Below are 19,685 nucleotides of genomic sequence, written 5' to 3'. Positions count from 1 at the left end.
TGATTAGTTTTCGTTGCAAATTTCTGTTTCATTTTTTTTAACCAACAGCCAGTGATGCGCAAGATTAAACCAACGGATTCTAGAGTGCATCTTAACGAGCGACCAACCCAATTGGGCTTGGAAATCAATGCCGGCGCACCGATTCTGATATTTCCTATGGCTTTCAACAGCGAGAAAGTGATTGTGGCTGATTTGGGAGAGTTCACATTGAAAAATGAATTTCTGATGAGCGATGATCCTGAAGTGGTCAGCATATCCAGCAACAGAAGCGTTAAAGAAGTGCTGGACGTAATGCATGTCAATCTGTTCCACACAGACATATTTGCTGCACACCGAATGCTCAAGCCGGAGGGTCGTCTGGATACAGCAGTTCAGCTCGACGAAGTTGTGGTTGATATGAAAAATTACTGGCTAATAAAGCAGGGTCCTAGTCTGCTCAAAGATACGTGTCATCTGAAACTGCAAGTCGAACGGAATATGGACTCGTGGAATAGTCATTTTGGTAAGTTTAATAGTGATTATTAATAGAAAGTAATTCCGATCAGCAGTTGTGGGAAAGAAGGGAGGGGCTGCTTCGCTAAGCTTCCAGCCATCACATCACATGATTTGGTAGGTTGTACGTCATTTCGCGGAATACCATTTCCCGGTATACCATATTCCGGAAAACCATATCCCAGAATGTACTATTTCCCGGAAAACCATTTCCCGGAATGTACCATTTCCCAGAAAACCATTTCTCGGAATGTTCCATTTCCTGAAAAAACCATTTCCCAGAATGTTCCATTTCCCGGAAAACCATTTCGCGGAATACCATTTCCCGGAAAATAAATTAAACTACGTACCTTGCCACCACTCATTTTGATTACACTTGTTACGCAGCAAATGTCATGCAAAATACGAAATTCTCTCTACTTTAGAACATAAAAAGTAGTTTGGAAATATGTTTGGAATTTTATTGAATTAGAATAACATATAAACAATGCTTCAGATATATTTATTTTGGGATTTTTATGGATTATGCATCTAAAAAATTTGCGGTTTTTCTTTCTTATACATGCATGCTTCCTTGTCGTTATTTTTGGCATGTTTTTGATTTATATGTACTTTCTATTTCTATGTAGTTTCACATTCTTTTAAGTACTCTTTCAAAATATTCTTGGTGTTTTATTGGATTTATGTACTAGTGGTCCTAACATACCTTCCCCATAGAAAATTTGACAGTTCATAAATTTCACAGTCGACCGACGAAAATGGGTGCATCGAGGTCGACAGATTAATTAAACGACCAAGTTGGGTTTCGTCGGTGGACAATTTTCGTCACCATATTAATCGCCAGATTTAATCTGTGTGAATCTGGTTCCAGTTTTAAACTACCAACTAATCGATCGATTTAATTGGTTGAAACAGACCGATTTCAACAGATTTCGTCTGTCATATTTAATCGGTTGTTGAGTCGACTGACGTCCATGTTAAAAACCCATAAGAGTCGGTGTAACAATCGACCGATTAATTGGTGGCATAGTCGGCCGATTGTGCCGACGCAAGCCGATTTAGTCGGTGGGAAAATCGGGAGGATTTTCTATGGGGTTATAACTTTTTGAATTATAATTGTTATTCTATGAGCTTATTCGCCTTCTTTTGGAGATGAGCAAATCATGAAAAATATTTTTGAATTTGTCTTCTTTAAAATTTGAGTACTTTTTTTTTTGGAAATTATTAATTCATAACAATCTTCTTTGAGACTTTGCCTTTTTTAAGCATAATCTGTTTTCTGGTACTGTATTGGTTTATGAGAGCTTGTTTTTTATTAGTATGATCAGAGAGCAAAGATAAGGTGTCAAGCGAACCAAACAAAAACTTGGAATGCAGAAGAATGTCATCATGTTTGATTCCAGCAGAGTCAATCAATATCTATAAAGCTTATCATATCTTGATTGCAAATTTTATTTGTCGCGGAATAATGTGAAATAATGAATAGAGGAGAATAGGTTAGTTTAGTTTAAAAGTTGGTAGCTCTCTCGGTGTTCCATCTAAATATACGTAAATGGAATGACTCCTACCAAACGAAAAATGCTATAGAATACCATATATGTAAGTCAACATAGCTCTGGATTTGTTCTTAAAGTTCAAATTACATGTTTACTTTAGATTTCATTAGTATAAATAATTACCGAGAAAAAGTACATTCCGGGTAATGGTATTCCGGGAAATGGTACATTCCGGGAAATAGTATTCCGGGAAATGGTACATTCCGGGAAATGATATTCTGGGAGATGGTACATTCCGGGAAATGGTTTTCCGGGAAATGGTACATTCCGGGTAATGGTTTTTTGGGAAATGACATTCCGGAAAATGGTTTTCCGGGAAATGGTAAAACGGGAATCGACGTACAATCGATTTGGTTTTCTTAGTATGTATAACAATCATAATTTGAAGTTTAGCAGGTAGTATTGCCGGACACCGTTTCTCATACGATACGCTCGAGTACTTCATTCTACCATTGACTCGCAAGACGCCGTTACTATCGATCCTTGGATTGAGACTGCGTAATCTTCCAATGTATCTGTCCGATGTACCTTGCCTGCTGAATATCTACTAATAGCCATGTAAACAATAGCTTGTAACGAAAACCGTAATTCTGTGACAGTACTCTTGTTCGTTGTCGTACTTATATTTGGCCGTGGAGTGAAGTCTTGAATGTGCGCCACTCTATTTGCTACGTACGTGTTGAGTTGACTTGGCGACATTTCCAACCACCCCCCTAGGGTGATTATTGCATCAGAGTACAGTACTATTCGATCGAAATTCACATTGAGTGCTGTGATAACCTTAATTACCAATCTTAGCATCAAACGAAAACCGCATAGTTCTTGTCTTGGAATGGTGGCATTTGGTGCCAAATGAGACTGCATATTTCGTGTCTAACTAGTGCTAATTTAAGTACTAGTTTAGATACATCGTCTACGTAGACACCCAGTTGGTGTTAGTTACTAACGAGATGAAATACAAAAAATCAAACTTAATTCCATTAAGTTCTTCGTCCCAAGAAAACTTCTCCTTCCACAACTGACGCATTATGAGCTTGGCGGTGACACAAACCGGTGCTTGTAGGCCTATCGGGTTGAAAGATTTGACGATTTCGGACAGAATGTAGAGCTTGGAGATGGGGGTCAGTAGGAGCTATGCGAAACAACAACTGATCGGCTGAAGGGTTCCATAACATACCAAGGGTCTTGATTATATCGTTTACGCCATTTAGTTCGTATAACACTCACTTCTCTTATTGTTCTTCTGGTATCGTGTTAAGGAATTCGACGAAATTCGAGCATGTTTTATGCGGCTCGAAGCCTCCCTTTTTAAGTAAATCCTCTAGTTCTCCGCGAGCCAACAGCAATTCCTGCAAGATGCCAGTGCCCGAAAGTGCATAGTCTATGTAAAAATTGTTTTCAGGACGGCGCCGATGGTTGAGTGGTAAGCGTGACCGTCACTCATTCCAGTTGGCGCCTCGGTTCAATTCCAGCCGAGGTCGTTGAGATTTTTCTGAGGTGAAAAAAATTGTGGGAAGTAAAGCCGTTGGTCTCCGGTCCATGAGTTTGGTGGAACGATATCTAGTCCAGATAGTGGAGTCACCTCTCTGGCGTCGGTAAAGAAGAAGTAGATCCAACTTCTATACTTCTTACTAACAAAAATATCCTGCTCCTGTGATACTTGTGGAGTGCGCAGTAGCATATACGGCCTCTAGCACAAGCAAGTATCGGACTAACCATTCGTTCCCTTTCCTTCTGCGATCTACGTCCGGGCCTGGCCGGCGCCGGTATTGATCAATAAACACTTTAGGACTACCAGGAGTTGCATATTGAAAGATGTTTCGCTACTCCCAAGCATAATTATCTACTTACTCCCTGTGCAACTTCAGCTAGTCCAGATCGATAACGGAGTGGCAGGGGTGGTCGCACAGTTTTGTGTCTAATATCCTATGTTCTTAATAAACCAAGGTCAGGGTTAGATTTTGGCGTAGATAGACACATGTACTCTAAAAAATAACAGTTTTATAGAATTTGGATACAATGAAAAACAAATCGCGATATTCTCATTCAAAATGTTCCCAATCCGTCCAAGTGAAAACTCTTATACCTTGAATAAGTTTAATCCAAATACCGCTAGATCGGCGAAAAAAATCTTGCGCTTAATTGCACCATTTTGTATGTGAGCTGTTTAAGTAATTAGATATTTTTGCTCATTTTACTACATTGTCCGTGTGAAATTCAAACTATTGCAAGGATATTTCTTTTGGAAATAATGGACAATTCAAGGTATGATTCAGGTTTAGTTACCTGGGAAACAAAATGATGGTTATATTAAACCAGAGCGCTCCAAAGCACTTCGTTACCAGCTGATTAATTACGAAACACAGTTAAAGTGTAAATGTTTTAAAATAATTCATCTGAACATTCCAACTCGACAATATTTCAGTTCAAATTTCTATATATAAAAGACCCCCCCCCCCTCACTACGCCCTATTGCTAATCTACCTACGCCCATGAAATTGAGCTAAGGCTTTTGAATAATTCATCCAAACATATCAATGTGGTAAATCTAAAATATATCATGTTATTTTGGTATGCTATATGAAATATCATTGGTACACCCGCAGTGCTGGCAAAAAAAAAGATTTTTGGCATTTAATTCGATCTATCGAACTTTGAACAGCTATACTTGTTTGAGAGACATTCCAACGCCATGCATCCTTTGACAAACTTGTTCAGCATATTCTGGACTACGCTTCTATCTAATTGCTGGCATACTGCAGGAAGAATTGTAGTCTGTAGCATTGAAAATACGAAAAAGTAGATTTTCCCATACTAATTTCCATACAAATTTCAAACGCAATGCGCTACGCCGGCTCAAAACCAATCTACCCCGAATTATGCACAGTTGTTTGGGACCCCAAAAAAGTGCTGTGTTCGGTTGATATGGTTATGATTACGTTTTACATTTCTTATAAAAGAAATGTATAGAATTCGCTCAAACTTTCAAGATTTTCTCCGAGGCCCGGAGGGCCGAGTCTTATATACCAATCGATTCAGCTCGACGATTTGGGACAATGTCTGTGTGTGTATGTAACGGACAAATTCTCATTCGTGTTTCTCAGCAATGGCTGAACCGATCTTATCCAAACCAATTTTAAATAAAAGAACTAAAAACAGTAAGAACGCTATTAATTTGTTTTTGATTCTGATGTTTAGTTTCCAAGATATGAATGTTTGAATGTGTAAGAATGGCGTTTTTTGCAGTTTTTTAAATTATTTGCCGAAATTGACAACATAGAATAACACTTTATATGTTTTTAGACAGCTTTAACAAGTACCTTTCGAACAAGCTATAGATTGTTGAAATCGGACTATTATCAAAAGAGATATTTAACATTAAATGCGGACGAAAGATTTTTATCATTTCCCATTGCCAGAAATATGACCAAAAACATGTAATCTATTATTAACGCCAAAGCGGCTTATTTTAGGTCAATAGTATCTTCGGAGAATATAATGGAGGCAATACGCCCTTTCTTTTGGTATTGTGCTTTTACTGATTAATCTCCCTATGAGTGAGATATTTTCACAAATTTTCTTGGAAGTGATTATATCGAAATGATGCCTTCAGCAAATTTGTAGCTCTTACTTTTGCGAATAACTTTACTGAAGACTTCAAATATCTATTTTGAATACTTTAAAAGTTATGGCTTGTTATTTGTGGATTACCTTTTGTCGCCTATTTAATTTTGTATTTCATTTTTCTATCTACAACCGCTAGAAATAATCACCCATCACTTCCAAGTTGTCTGGAAGGAACTTGATAACTTATCAGTGCAAAAATGTTCATTTGTGCGAACCTTCTGACTGCAATTTTTCTAACTTATAACCATCGGATCGATCTGAAACATATCGGAAAATGAAAGCGAAGTAAATAACTCCATGCAACGGCGTAGCCAAGAGAAGGTTTTGGGGTTCAACACCATACAACTCCCCCCCCCCCCCACCACACAAAAAAAATTAGATTGAAGTTGAAAATTTATTGATGCTGACTGATTTAATTCAATATTACAATAACAATTATCTGATCCGTACATTGATAACCTGTTGATGTAAACATCATGAGGACTTTTGATAAATTGTCGGAATGGAGTCCTGATATGTAACTGATCTATTGGTCTTGATTTCACAGTTGTCTAATAGCATCAATATCAAATTCCTGCCTGAAAACATTCCAATAGAAAATTCCAGAGTTCTGTAATTAATCATAATCCTCAGATTTCTTTTCAAATTGAGCTCGCTTTTGTAGAGATGTACTGTAATAAGGGTCTTTATTTAATAGAAAGCGAAGCTAACATTGATTTAATGTCTATGAAACATAGAACTGCTCACCAAAAAATGCATAACTTTCAACATTTGCTAAAAATGTTTTTGCCTTTCTCATTCACTCAAAAATTCGTCAATCTACTACCGACCCGGAGGGCCGAGTGTCGTATGCCAATCGACTAAGTTCATAGAGATCGGAAAATGTCTGTGTGTATATGTGTGTACGTGGAAAAAATGTGACCTCTGTTTCTCAGAGATGGCTGGACCGATTTGCACAAAAGTCTCAAATGAAACGTACAACCTTCCCATCGGCTGCTATTGAATTTTTTATTGATTGGACTTCCGGTTCCGGAGTTACGAGTTGAAGAGTGCAATCACACAGCAAATCTATCTATCTATTTCTATCTATATTCTATATCTATATATATATAAAAGTCAAAGTTTGTATGTATATGATTTATAGACTCCCAAACGGCTTAACCAATGGCCGTCAAAATTTATACATAGTAGGCATTTGTTCTGGGGCGTGTTTGTGTCCTATTGGTTGGAGGTTATCTGCCCGCCAGATGGCGCTTCGAAGAAAATTGTATTTTTCTCCTATTTCGTTGAAAGTCGCAGCAACGCGCGATGGGTATTAGCTAGTCTATATATATATAAAAGTCAAAGTTTGTATGTATATGATTTATAGACTCCCAAACGGCCGATTTCCGTAAAAATTTGCACACAGTAGCTATTTGGTATAGGGCGTGTTTGTGTGCTATTAGTTGGAGATTATCTGCCCGCCAGATGGCGCTTTGGAACAAATTGTGTTTTCCTCCTATTTCGCAGAGAGTCGCAGCAACGCGCGATGGGTATTAGCTAGTTCTCATATAAACTGAAATGAAAAATTTTCAAAATCAAATTTGTATTTTTGATGCCAAATGACTTTATAATGCATGAAATATTGAGATTGGATGTAAACTCGAAAAAATAATGTTTGACAAAAATTGATTTTTTTGGACTTTGGTACATTTTTGCCTTTCTCATATAGAAAGGTTATGGAATCACTCTAAAAATCGCCAATCATACCGGCCCGGAGGGAGTATGAAGTGAGGGGTTGCTACTTTAAAATTAAAACTAGTTTAAAATTTCTTAACAAGTTGAAAATTTTCGGGGAACCCGAACCTCCCGGATCTTTCTCCATGATCCGCCGCGATGTTTCAGTATCGACACATAGTATCTTAAGATCGTGGCTGTCGATCCATTGTATGTATGTGCAAATCGTACTGAACATGTAATATTCATTTCCACCATTATATTGAACATAACCAGCCATGGAATCGTAGTCTGGACAAATGAGAAAAGCACAATTGCACCACTAGGTGGATTAAAACAGGTTTTTATTTTGGGAATGCGTCGAGTTGAGACGAAAACGTAATATGATTAATAACGAGGATAACACTTTCCGATTTCCATTCGACTCTAGCAGGTCGTTATCGATTTTGATGAGTGTAGAGTTGCAGAGAGCAAGGTCACTTTAGTTTCTTCGATCTTATTTTCACTGAGTAGGGAGAGGAATGTGTGATATACAAGCAAGATTTCCAGTGCGCCCAGTACAACGAATTATTTTTTTTATTTCGTATAATTATGGTTTCTTTTATTTTACATATGATATTTTGACCTTGCTCTCTGCAACTCTACAATGAGCATTTGATTTTTGTTGTATGACCAATTATATGTATAGGTCAGATGTTCAAAAACAGTAATTTAAGGTCAAGATAGCATCATTTTGAAACCGCCAATTTCGGAGGTTTAGTATCTTCGATGAGTTTTACAAACGTTAAACAGTGCATCATTTGATAAAATAATTTTGACGGTAAATATTTTCTGAAAAATTAATTCTGCATAATTTTAAAACTTCAAAAATTACGGTTTCGGAATTATGCCGTTTGGACAGTAAGATCGATTTTCACCAAACCCCCACCAATTGTAAAATTTGTATTGTAAAAAAACGTAAGGGCGATACTTCAATGCTGATAGGTGGGACCGGAAAAGTAAACAATCGCCAAAGGGGCGATACTATCATTTTGTCAATTTCAATAGCAAACACAAATTTTAGTTTAATAATTTCAAATACTTCATGAAGTTTTGATTTTTTTCACTGTTGATTTTCTTTGAATGGTGTCACTGCTAGTATCGCTTTTTTCAAGAAAAAGCGTTGATTTCTTAGTTCTCAGTCGCCTTGGAAATTTGAGTAAAGTATAAACTTTACTTCAAATCGTTTAAAAAAATTCGATTTTTTTGGCTCAGTACAATATACATAATTTTTATTACTCCTGACTTCTTACCAGATACATGACAATCACGGTCATCCCTAAAGACATTGTAATTGCTTCCGAAAACTTCTTCACTTCTCACTGTTTCGTCCCAACTAGTCTCAGTTGCTAAAATTACGGAATAATGACCACCTAATATTTTGTTTTGAATCACATTCATCTTAGCTGCACTTTTCATGCGATTAAAGTTTTGGCAATAGACCAAGATTTCTGTTCTTGACTGAGATTCTCTTGGAGAAGTGTTAGTTGAATGGGAATTAATTAGACCTAGCTTCATCTTGAAGCACAATATGATTTGTCAATTCATTACTACCTTGCTCTAATCAGTGCGTCAATTGCGGCAAAAATACTGACAGGCGCCAATTCCGGAGGGGTACATAGGTGTGGCAGCAGCTGTTCGATGTGAGGTGCTAGGTTGGTCGGTAGGGCACGGGTTTAAAACATCGCCTCTCTGGAATGCAATGGAAGGTCTGAAGGAAGTTGAAGGTGGCCTCGAAAAACGTTCTTTTGCCTCAGCCAGTAGCTCTCTATCCAAGGGAAGATTGTCGATGTCGCGGCGTTTGTTGTCATGGTACGCAAATCTGCTGTGGTTGTAATTATATCCGTTATTTTTGTCGAAAATTGTGTGGTGCGTGTAACCGTGATTCTTGCGATGCTTGGTATTATTATTACTGTTACGGGTGGTGTCAAGTGCATTAGCGGGCCTCTGTTTATTCCGTTTCTTCTTTATTCTTGCTTTCACCGCCGCTTTTTGTTGATTGAGACGATGCAATTTACGTGCGTCGTATTCGGACCAATCAGCCTTCCATACCTAAGAGTTGCCAAGGAAACGCCAGCCTGAGTTACTGGCTGCCTCGACGGACATCTCAGCCTCTAAACTAGGGGAGGAATCTGTTGTGGGTGAAGCAACAGACTTTTGTTCCAGTGAGTACTGCGCTAGAAATTTGATTTAACTCATCGATAATATCATCCGTGAAAGTTGGGTTTACATAACTCATATTCTGTGCCGAACAGTTATTAGCCATGTCAGTTATCATGCTGCTGACCTTTTCAATTTCTGAACAAATTTGTTTCAACTCGCGTATCATATCGGTGGTCAGTTCATTGACATAGGCTGCGATGTTGTTTTTCGTAGCTTTCATCGATATGTCGAATAATGATGTTAAGTGATTTTTTGTGGCAACGACATCAGTTTTGCCAGTTTTGTTGGAAGCAGCCAGCTCATTCCACAACTCCGAGGTTTTGGCTTTGTGTGCAACCGCGTTATTATGATTAGCTGCAGTTGTTTTAATTTCGCCTTTCAACTCGTTTAAGAGCATTTCGATACATTCAAATCCATCTCGGACATTGAAGTTGCTAAATGTGGATGCGAGTTTGTGATTCGACTCCATAACTAGCTTGTTGAGGTTGATGGCTTCTTGTTGTTGTCTGTACAGTTTATCGAAATTTAACTCCATCACGAGACGCTTCTGGCACTCGTAGCATATTGGCAGCATGTATGTTAGTATTCTTTGCTCATGATTCCTCTGAGCACCAACGCATGCAGCGTGGAATTTTTTCCCGCATGATCCATGGCAGTACCACACATGTTTGTCGTCACTCACTGTACAATTATTAATCGCGCACGGCATGTTTTACTTACGCAGCAATGGCAAATGAAAACAATACAAATTAAAACACGCACGGTTAAACTTTAAACGGCGCAAATGGAAACGCGACCGAACTGTAACGACGACTTGAATGCAATTTGAGACTAAGTTGATCAAATCGGTCTAGCCATTTTCGAGAAACCAATATAACCGTTATTCTGAATTTGGATGCTTCCGGATCCGTCGATGGTGGCCAGTGTGGCCAAAGAGACTTTGAATGACTGTTGGTGACCTAGATCTACAAATTCAACAGTCGTGTTTACATTTTGGAAAAAAATTCATCTTTTTACATTCATCGCAGAATTCGTTAGAATCGGGATTTGCTGCGTGATCGTACGTATCACCCTATAATTCAGGAACCAGAACTCGGATCCACACAAAATTCAACAGCAGCTGATGGACCTTTCATTTAAAATCAAGTTTGTCAAAATCGGTTCAGAAAATTCCGAGAAACCGATGTGGACAAATCAACAAATTTTATTTTGTAACCATACTCTTCAACTCGTAATCCGGAACAAGATGTTGGTTGAAAATGAAATTCAATAGCAACCTATGGGAATATTATACCTTTCATTTGAATTTTAGTTTGCAAAATCGGTTCAGCCATCTCCGAGAAACCGATGTGGACATTTTGTTAACAAATCCGCACATACACATACATACATACATACATACATACATACATACATACATACATACATACATACATACATACCTACATACATACATACATACATACATACATACATACACACAGATATTTTGCGATCTGAGTCGAATGTTATATGAGACTCGGCCCTCCGGGTCTCGGTTAGAAAGTCGGTTTTTGGAGCAATAGCATAACCTTTCTATATGAGAAAGGCAAAAGAATAATATTTAATTAGCTTAATCAGCATGAGTTCGATGTTATCTTCATGTGATTATATTTTGAAATGTTGGTGGAATGGGTTTGAAAGTGGAAGGAATGGGGGGTTAGTAGAGTGGGAGTGGAGGATGCGTCATAAATCCTTCATCTTATTTCGGTATACGGGGTGGATGAAGGAAATGCGGGCGTGAGGGTGGTCCAAGGGGAGGGGAGTGATGAAGGAGGGAGGTGTAAGGGCAAGGCGGGGGGAGGGACGCAATGCTCAACTGCATATTTTGCCTTCCATTTGAGACTTGATTTGAGAAAATCGGTTCAGTCATCACCGAAGAACCGATGTGACTTTAATTGTGGAATATGCCCGGAATTCCGGACTTCTGGAATCGTCGATAGTGGACAATATATTCAAAGAATGTTTAATTGGCAATCAGTGATCTAGATCTGCGGTTAGAAGTAATTTGGTGACAATTTCAATAGTTTTTAGCCTCTGAAGTATTATGATTGTACCGATTTATATGGGAAATTCCAGTGTATCCTTACTAACACCCCTGTAACTCCGGAAGCAAGAGTCAGAACCGAATGAAATTCAGCAGCAGTCAATGGTATTACTGTATCTTTCATTTGAAATCAAGTTTGTAAAAATCGGTAGAGAATTCGTTGGGGAATGGGTGTGATATTAGCTTAGGAACTTGGCGGGTTCCCCGGGGGCGTCATGAACCGTCATAGGTGGCCAGTGTGGTCAAAGCTGCTTTGATTGATAATTAGTGATCCAGACCCGCAAACTAGAGTAATGTTACATCAATTTTGATATGTTTTACATCATTTGAACATCATAGTGGTACCAGTTTATATGGGAATTTGCCGTGTGACCGCACTCTTCAACCCGTAACTACGGAACCGGAGGTCGGATCAACTAAAAATTCAATAGCAGCTTATGGGAGCGTTATACCTTTCAGATGAAACTAAGTTTGCGAAAATCGGTTCAGCCATCTCTGAGAAAATTGTGTGAGTTTAAATGACACACACATACACACACATACATACACACACAGACATTTGCCGATCTCGACGAACTGAATCGAATGGTGTATGTCACTCGGCCCTCCGGGCCTCGGTTAAAAAGTCGATTTTTACAGTGATTGCATAGCCTTTCTTTATATGAGAAAGGCAAAAAACATTCACGTAGTGCCCCTTCACTTACAAAAACTATGTCCAAACAGCGATGCAGACGATAAGGACTTAGAATAACCTCTCACAGTCCACTCTCGCTGTAGTAATGCTGATTGAATAGAACTGGCGTAGATAATGCATGACTAATCACACTTATCACAGTCACACTATGGAAAATACTAAAAAAGTTTAAATTATTTTAGATGAACTTCAACAAATTTTTCATATGAATTCAGTTTAACAATGCCTAGAGCACATCGGACGCCTCTGAACAAATGCCACCTAAGAATAAACACGACAGTAGTTCCCATTCATCTCCATTTCTATTTGTTATTACCTCGAACGTTCATGTTTAGTAGACGCCATCTAGAAGTTAAGATGTTGCTTATGCAGTGTATATTTATATTTCAGTTCCAGATATCAGCGTACATGGGACGCTATCCAAGCTGGAAGCGGTGCTAGATCTGCAACAGTACCGACTAGTGCGTGGATTCTTATCGTACAATTTAGGTGAAGCTTTGGACGAGCTGTACCTTCGACCGATTTACATTCCAAATAGTACCCTAAGTTTGAACACCGACTCTGATCTGATTGAGGAAGTTTGGAAGAATCTTTCCATCCACTTGGAGCTTCAAGACGTGTCCGTACGTTTGGAAGCGTTGGACAGTGAGCGGAAACCCACCCCTTTAGCATGTATCAACTTCATAAAATCTAAGCTTTTGGTAGATACTTTGAGTGATGGAGCACAAGATATTGATTTGGTCTCACAAGAAATATTGATCAAAGATACGAGATTTGATAAACCTCAGTCGCAGGATGAAGTTAAAAACGTGTTTCCTGATATCCTTCAACCAATCGTAACCAATCCGGCCGACGGTCAAGTGCAAGCGGAAATACATAGCAGACGTCGAAAAGACCTGACCAAATTTACCATCCTCCTTAACAATATGCGTCTGATGGCTATTCTTGATTGGCTAGAGAATGCCAAGGATTTTATACTGCAACAGGAAGATCAACCACTAATTGGTTTGGAACTGAAAGCTAACGAACGAAGTGTCTCGATGGATACAAGTAAGCGTGCTCCAACACCCACAGAGGAAAATCGCATGGAGCTGAAGCTAAACATCACCGATTCCGAACTAGTATTGGTGGAAAAAACGGACCAGCACGACACCAATGCCGTCATCCTTAAGGTAGGTGTTCAATTTAGAATTTAAAACACATGTTTCTGCGCATATTAATGCTTTTTTTTATCTAGAGTACAACCGTTGTATCATACCGACCGTTTGAAAGTTCCAAAACTATGTCGATAAATCTCAACCATTTAGAGGTATTTTCCTGTGTTCTCGGATCCGAGGACGGCACCGCATTATCGATAATTGACCCGGTTACGATTAACATGGATCTTCGACGGGGCGTTCTAGATGTCCAAATGCAAAAGCAACTATGCATACGGTTGTCCTACCACGACGTGAAGATGTTCCAACGTATGCTGGAATCGCTCCCGGGTCAGACAAAGTATGCACGAGACAGCAAACAAGCGAGTGTGGAAGAGAGTCAGGAGGCAAATACGGCCGTTGAGAAGTTAGTTCTGCTGGGCTTTAATAGGAGTGATTGCCTGAAAGCACTTGAGAAGTGCAACTCTCAAATAGATGAGGCAGCACTTTGGCTAACGCAGAACTCCGAACCGCAAAGATACGTATCGGACAATCCAAAGGCTATCGAAGCGATTGAACTGAAAGCAGCATGCATATCGATATGTGTGATCGACGATTGTAGGGATGCAGATGTACCATTCGTGGAGCTTTCGTTAAGTAAACTGGATCTACGACAGGAATTGGGTCAGTGTACGATGATAGCTAATGGAAGTGAACAGGATCCCACTAATGCTATAGAAGCATTTTCGACTACCTTCTCTGGTTTCAAGGCAGGTCGAATGACGGGAGTGTTTGCCAGTGATTATTATAATCGAGCTTTGAGTGGCTGGGAACCACTGATTGAACCGTGGAAAGCTGAAGCGCAGTGGGGCTATAGCCTAGGGCAGACTGGTGCCAGTAGAAATCGGTTAAACTTAAAAATTGAAAGCAACGATACTTTAAGACTGAATATTACTAGTACGTCGATTGACTTGTATCAACTTGTTAAGGAAAATTGGACACAGGACTATTATAATTCCACAAATTTGGCATGTAAAAGCCCAGTGAACTATCGAAGAAGGACACCGTTTGTCCCTTTTGCAATCAAAAATGACACGGGTGTAAAACTTTGGTACACGACGATTGTGTCAACGGAAACTTCGAGATCCAGTACAGTGACGGATACTGACACCCAATGGACTCTTGTCGATACTGGAGGGATTTCAACATTCTCTTATTCTACAAAAAGCAAACAACGGCACCGAGATACACACAAGTTCAACTTGCATCAAATAGCTGTTCGATGTGACGGTTGGCAAGAAGTGGGACCAATTTCTGTAGATCGGGTTGGTACATTCTTCCGGCATGCCCGATCCGATCTGGTTGATGACTACTCGCAGGCACCTAGAGCGAGAATAGTATTTGGAGTGTCGTTGGAAGGTTCCGCTCAGAAACTAATCACTGTTCAATCTGCCTTAAAGTTGATCAACAAGCTGGACAATCCGGTACTTGTTAAAATGGAACATCTGTACGGACATTTAAACATCCGTAACTGGCCAGACACGAAAACGCAAATTCTCCACTCAAACGAAGTTCTTAATGTTCCGCTGACTCACGTGCACGCCATTCTATATTTTAGACCTTTACCGGCGAATCTTGCTTTGCTGGAAGACGTGAGTGCTAATCATTCCCGATCGGAGGAATTGAGCAATTCGAGTGACGGGTGGACATTGTTGCAAAAATTTGATATTCACAAGTCCTTCAATAACAACAATAACAACGGCTTTCAATTTACCGACAAGGGTGTTCGATGGAATGATGCGATCGAGACAGGGGAAATTTACCAGGAGCTGCGAACGTGTCGTGGTATACGCGAACGATCCTACAAAATGCTGATTTCCATCCGGAAAGAGAGCTACCCCTCAAGGGATGTAATTCTGTTACCCGGACATACGATCACGCTTTGGCCGCCGATTAGAATTCACAACCTGCTGCCATGCGATTTGTTGTATAAACTACCTTCCGGGACGCAGGGTAGAATATCAGCGTCGAAGACAGTAAAAATCACGGAAATCGATATGGAACAACAGGTGATGTTGACGATAACGTTGGATAGCTATCCAGAAGCGGGTCAGATCACTATTCCCGCGGGTTTCTATGGATCTACGGAGTTGGATGTGAGACTGTTTGATACCAAAGCTAGAATGTTGAAACTGAGAGCCGTTATTCATATTGCTAAAGGTCGTGGTATACAGATTTCTATCAGTGCTCCATTCTGGTTGGTCAATAGAACTGGTATACCTTTAGTTTTCCGACAGGATGATTTGGATAGTGAGAGCTCGGGACAGTTCTCCGAAAATGAACAAGCCCGCATGATCTCTCCTTTCATGTTTGCGTTTTCGGATCCATCGAGTTCGGGCTGTCTGACTATGCGTCTAGGAAGGCGTTTCGGGCAAGGATTGAACTGGTGTCAACCCTTTAAGTTGGAACAGGGTACGAAACATAGACAATTAGTCAGCGGTAATGAATCATTTATTATTGGAATTGAGGTACGGCGAGCACGGGGTCGATACAACCAGACATCCATAGTGACCTTCTCCCCTAGATACCAACTGTACAATCGAAGTTCGTACAAGCTACAAGTATTACAAAAATGTTTCACGGAAACGGTGTACGATCCCGCTGCTAAATCTGCCTTCATTGAAGCTGTTCCTGGTTGTCATATAGCATTTCATTGGCCGCGGTTGGATAAAGAACAAGAATTATGCGTTCGCCTTCCAGAAGTACCGGAATGCTTATGGTCCGCCGGTATTCCAATATACGAAACGCAAAGTCTGTACATCAATCTGCGAACAGTGAACGGAGCTATGCAATTTCTACGTTTAGAAACGATTCTTCATGGTGCGACATACTTTATGATTTTTAGCGATGCTCAATCGTTACCACCCCCCATCCGGCTTGATAACTATTCCGAAGTTCCTATCCGATTCCACCAGGCAGCCGCTAAACACCAGTTCAAGACGACGGTTAGACCGCGAAGCTCGATTGCTTACGTTCTTGACGATCCACTGGGGAACAAATATCTGCAACTAGAAGCACCTGGCGGTGATTTCGAGAACTGCTCACTAAACGGGTTTGAGAACTTCAGGTTAACCTACGAAAACTTTATCTATATTGCATTCAGTCAGACGTTTGAGGCAACTCCATCGTTTGATTTTGGAAACTCCAACGATTGGGATGTGAAAACACAACAGCTTGTCCTGGGTGTAACGGATGGTCGAGTAGTTCTGGTGCGGAAACAGGCAGGGGATCGATCCCAGTTGTGGAGAATGAATCACGAAAAACAATTGGAACATGAAGGCTCTTCACCACCCAGTGAACCAGGGAAAAAACAAGCAAGGTTCGTGTTGGATTTGGAAAGACCACCTCAACCGATGCAGTTCATCAATTTGGTCGTAAGGCCGACAAATCGACAGCGAAAGTCAACGCAAACTTGGCGATTCACCGAAGAAGGCCGTCTTATGTGTGAACACTCGAACATGTGCGTTCAGGCGAAAGGCGGTATCTTTGGGCTTCAGGCCGGTTCCGAAGCAGTATTAGGAATGTGTGTTTCCGAGACAAAAGCGTTGAATAGGTATGGAGTTCCCTACGACCAAGCCATTGAAAGGCAGAAATTAAGACCTGGTTCGGGCTGTCTTTCCGTAACCTACCGTATGGATGGACCAATAAAATGCATCCAAATCAAAGATGTCAAAAATCTGTCCGGCGGAGCTCTTGCTTTCGATACTTCCTGGATGCATGTGTCTCACATCCTAAGTGAACAACCAGGGCGGAAATCATTCAACGATCAGACTAAGGTTACTAAGGAACAACAGGAGTACTATGTTGTACTTAAACTGCGGAAAGGTATCGGGCTATCCCTGATCTCCAGCTGCGAAGAGCTAGCTTATGTAACGCTCGAAGACATCAACATGGAACTCATCTCTACTCCTACCGTCCTTTCGCTGGACTTCAGTGTAGGAGATATGCAAATCGACAATCAGCTTTTTGAAACATCCTGTCCAATTACTTTGTACACAATCAATCCACCGTCATTCAACGAATCCCCGAATCGAGCAGGTTTACCATCTTTGCAACTGAATGTAAAGCTACTACCAAGTCCAAACACGAATGCCATCATATTCGAACATTTTATACTAAGCATCCGCCCGGTAGCAGTCTATCTAGAGGAACGGCTCATCCTGCGACTGATCAAGTTCACCGGTTTAGCCAAAAATCCCGTTGATCCGACTGCTCTTCCCGACGAATCTGATTATGAAGCACAAAAGATTGTCTACAAGGTTCTCGATGCTAACGTGAAGCGATTTTATTTTGGCGATCTACAGATCGTTCCAAGTCAAATAAGACTGAGCTTCATTACCGCTTCCAAACTGGCACCCGAGTTCGCCGAGGTAAAGAGAAATCTCGGATTTACCTTCATTAAGTTCGAAGACGCGATTATTAACTTTGAAAAGTTTACGCACAAATGTCATTTCGAAACAATGGATGCATACTTAAATGCAATAAAAATGCACTACAAGCAAGAACTCAAATGGCAGGCTGCGTCCATTCTTGGCTCCGTAGACTTTTTGGGTAATCCGCTAGGCTTCGCCAGTGATCTTACGGAGGGAGTTTCTGGTTTGCTGTTGGAAGGATCAATATCATCACTAGTCAAGAATGTTACACATGGGATATCTAATTCAACGGCTAAACTCACTGAGACAATATCCGATGGTTTGGGCAAGGTGGTATTTGATGACGAACACGTTGAAGCTCGTCAGAAGATCTTAGATGTGTCAGGAGGTAGCGGAAGCACAACCGGTGATCATTTAGTTGCAGGTTTCAAAGGATTCACCTTCGGTTTGGTGGGAGGCGTTACGAGTGTTGTCAAGCATACCTATTACGGCACAGTAAACGATGGCTTTTCTGGTTTCATAACAGGTCTTGGAAAGGGCTTGGTAGGAACTGTCACGAAACCAGTGATTGGAGTGCTCGATCTGGCATCGGAGACTGCGAATGCGGTTCGAGAACAAAGCAAAAACTCTAGTCGAATACTACCCGAGCGAAAAAGACACCCACGAGTTGTGACAGGTGGCCCTGGGGGACTACTGCCACCGTACTCAAGTCTCCAAAGCAAAGGTCAGCAGTACCTTTTTTTGATTAACAAACGAAATTTTGCCGAACAATTTATGGCATATGAACCCTGTCTGTTAGATACCAAAGAATCAAAAATGAGACTTCTTGTTTCCGCTGAGAACGTTTGGGGTTTCTCGAAAAACGAAGATACCACAACAATTGTTTTCCACTATCGGCTCAGTGAGATTATCTCGTGTCAGCCGGTGATTAATCCTCCACCAACGGCATCGGATCCAAACCCTCGAGCGAAAAAGACAACATACATCGAGTTCTGTCTGATGCTTCCCTCTAAATCCCTTACGCCAAGTGCACCGGAGATGGTGAAGAGACCTCGTGTACGCTGTCAAAACGAGGAGATTGCTAAAAAAATATGCCATCACGTGAGTCATACAAATATTATGTTTAATTTAATAATCTATCATTATACAATTATGTTTTTCAGATCAACTTCGCCAAGTGCATATACGACGAACGTGAACAAACCCTAAACTCAAATGCTGTGATTGAACCGTGAAGTGAAACAAAACGTAAAACGTACTGAACTGTACCGGTTAATTGATAGTCCGTGCTCCTTTTGGGGCGATGTTGAAATTTGGAATGTTGAATCAATATTGGAAATGCCTGTTGTAGCTTTGGTTTAATAACAATAATTTTCGTTATTTTTAAAATCCCAAACGAAGCTCTATAGTTTGTTGAATTAAATTATTTTACAATGAACGTGCTTTTATGCTACAGTTACGATTTCGAAATCCCTCTTTAGGAGTTCATATGCATAGTCCATAGTACGCGATTGAAACTGAAGGCGACGCGGTAGTTGTAAGCGAATCGAATGCGTCGGAAGTCTTTGTTAACCCTCCGGAAGTCGCGCTAATGTCTTACTGAACGAGCAGTCGCAGCTGCTCTAAGATGATTTAGCTAGGTTTTCAGAGCAGCATGCACTCAGTGTACTAGCGCGACTGCCGGAAGGTTAAGTGAAAACTAAATCCTGCCATGGTATTAGCGTAATAAACTGGGTGTGAAAA

The 19,685-nt window shown here is 40.3% G+C and overlaps 1 protein-coding gene across 2 annotated transcripts in view; it reads left to right on the top strand.

Moving 5' to 3' along the window:
• LOC131681323 (intermembrane lipid transfer protein Vps13D) overlaps positions 1–19,380 on the top strand; it is a 42,200-nt gene extending 22,820 nt beyond the window's left edge. For both annotated transcript variants that reach the window (XM_058962065.1, XM_058962064.1), the window contains exons 7-10: positions 49–502; positions 12,764–13,545; positions 13,611–19,043; positions 19,106–19,380. In XM_058962065.1, coding sequence (XP_058818048.1) covers positions 49–502; positions 12,764–13,545; positions 13,611–19,043; positions 19,106–19,177 — 6,741 coding nt within the window. In that variant the 3' untranslated portion in view covers positions 19,178–19,380. The remainder of the gene's footprint in view (positions 1–48; positions 503–12,763; positions 13,546–13,610; positions 19,044–19,105) is intronic.
• The last annotated feature ends 305 nt before the right edge of the window (positions 19,381–19,685 follow it).

This window comes from Topomyia yanbarensis, chromosome 2 (assembly GCF_030247195.1).
Source record: "Topomyia yanbarensis strain Yona2022 chromosome 2, ASM3024719v1, whole genome shotgun sequence".
In the NCBI taxonomy this organism is placed as follows: domain Eukaryota; kingdom Metazoa; phylum Arthropoda; class Insecta; order Diptera; family Culicidae; genus Topomyia; species Topomyia yanbarensis.
The sequence above is the reverse complement of the archived record's forward strand: the minus strand, read 5'-3'. Positions and strand labels throughout refer to the sequence as shown.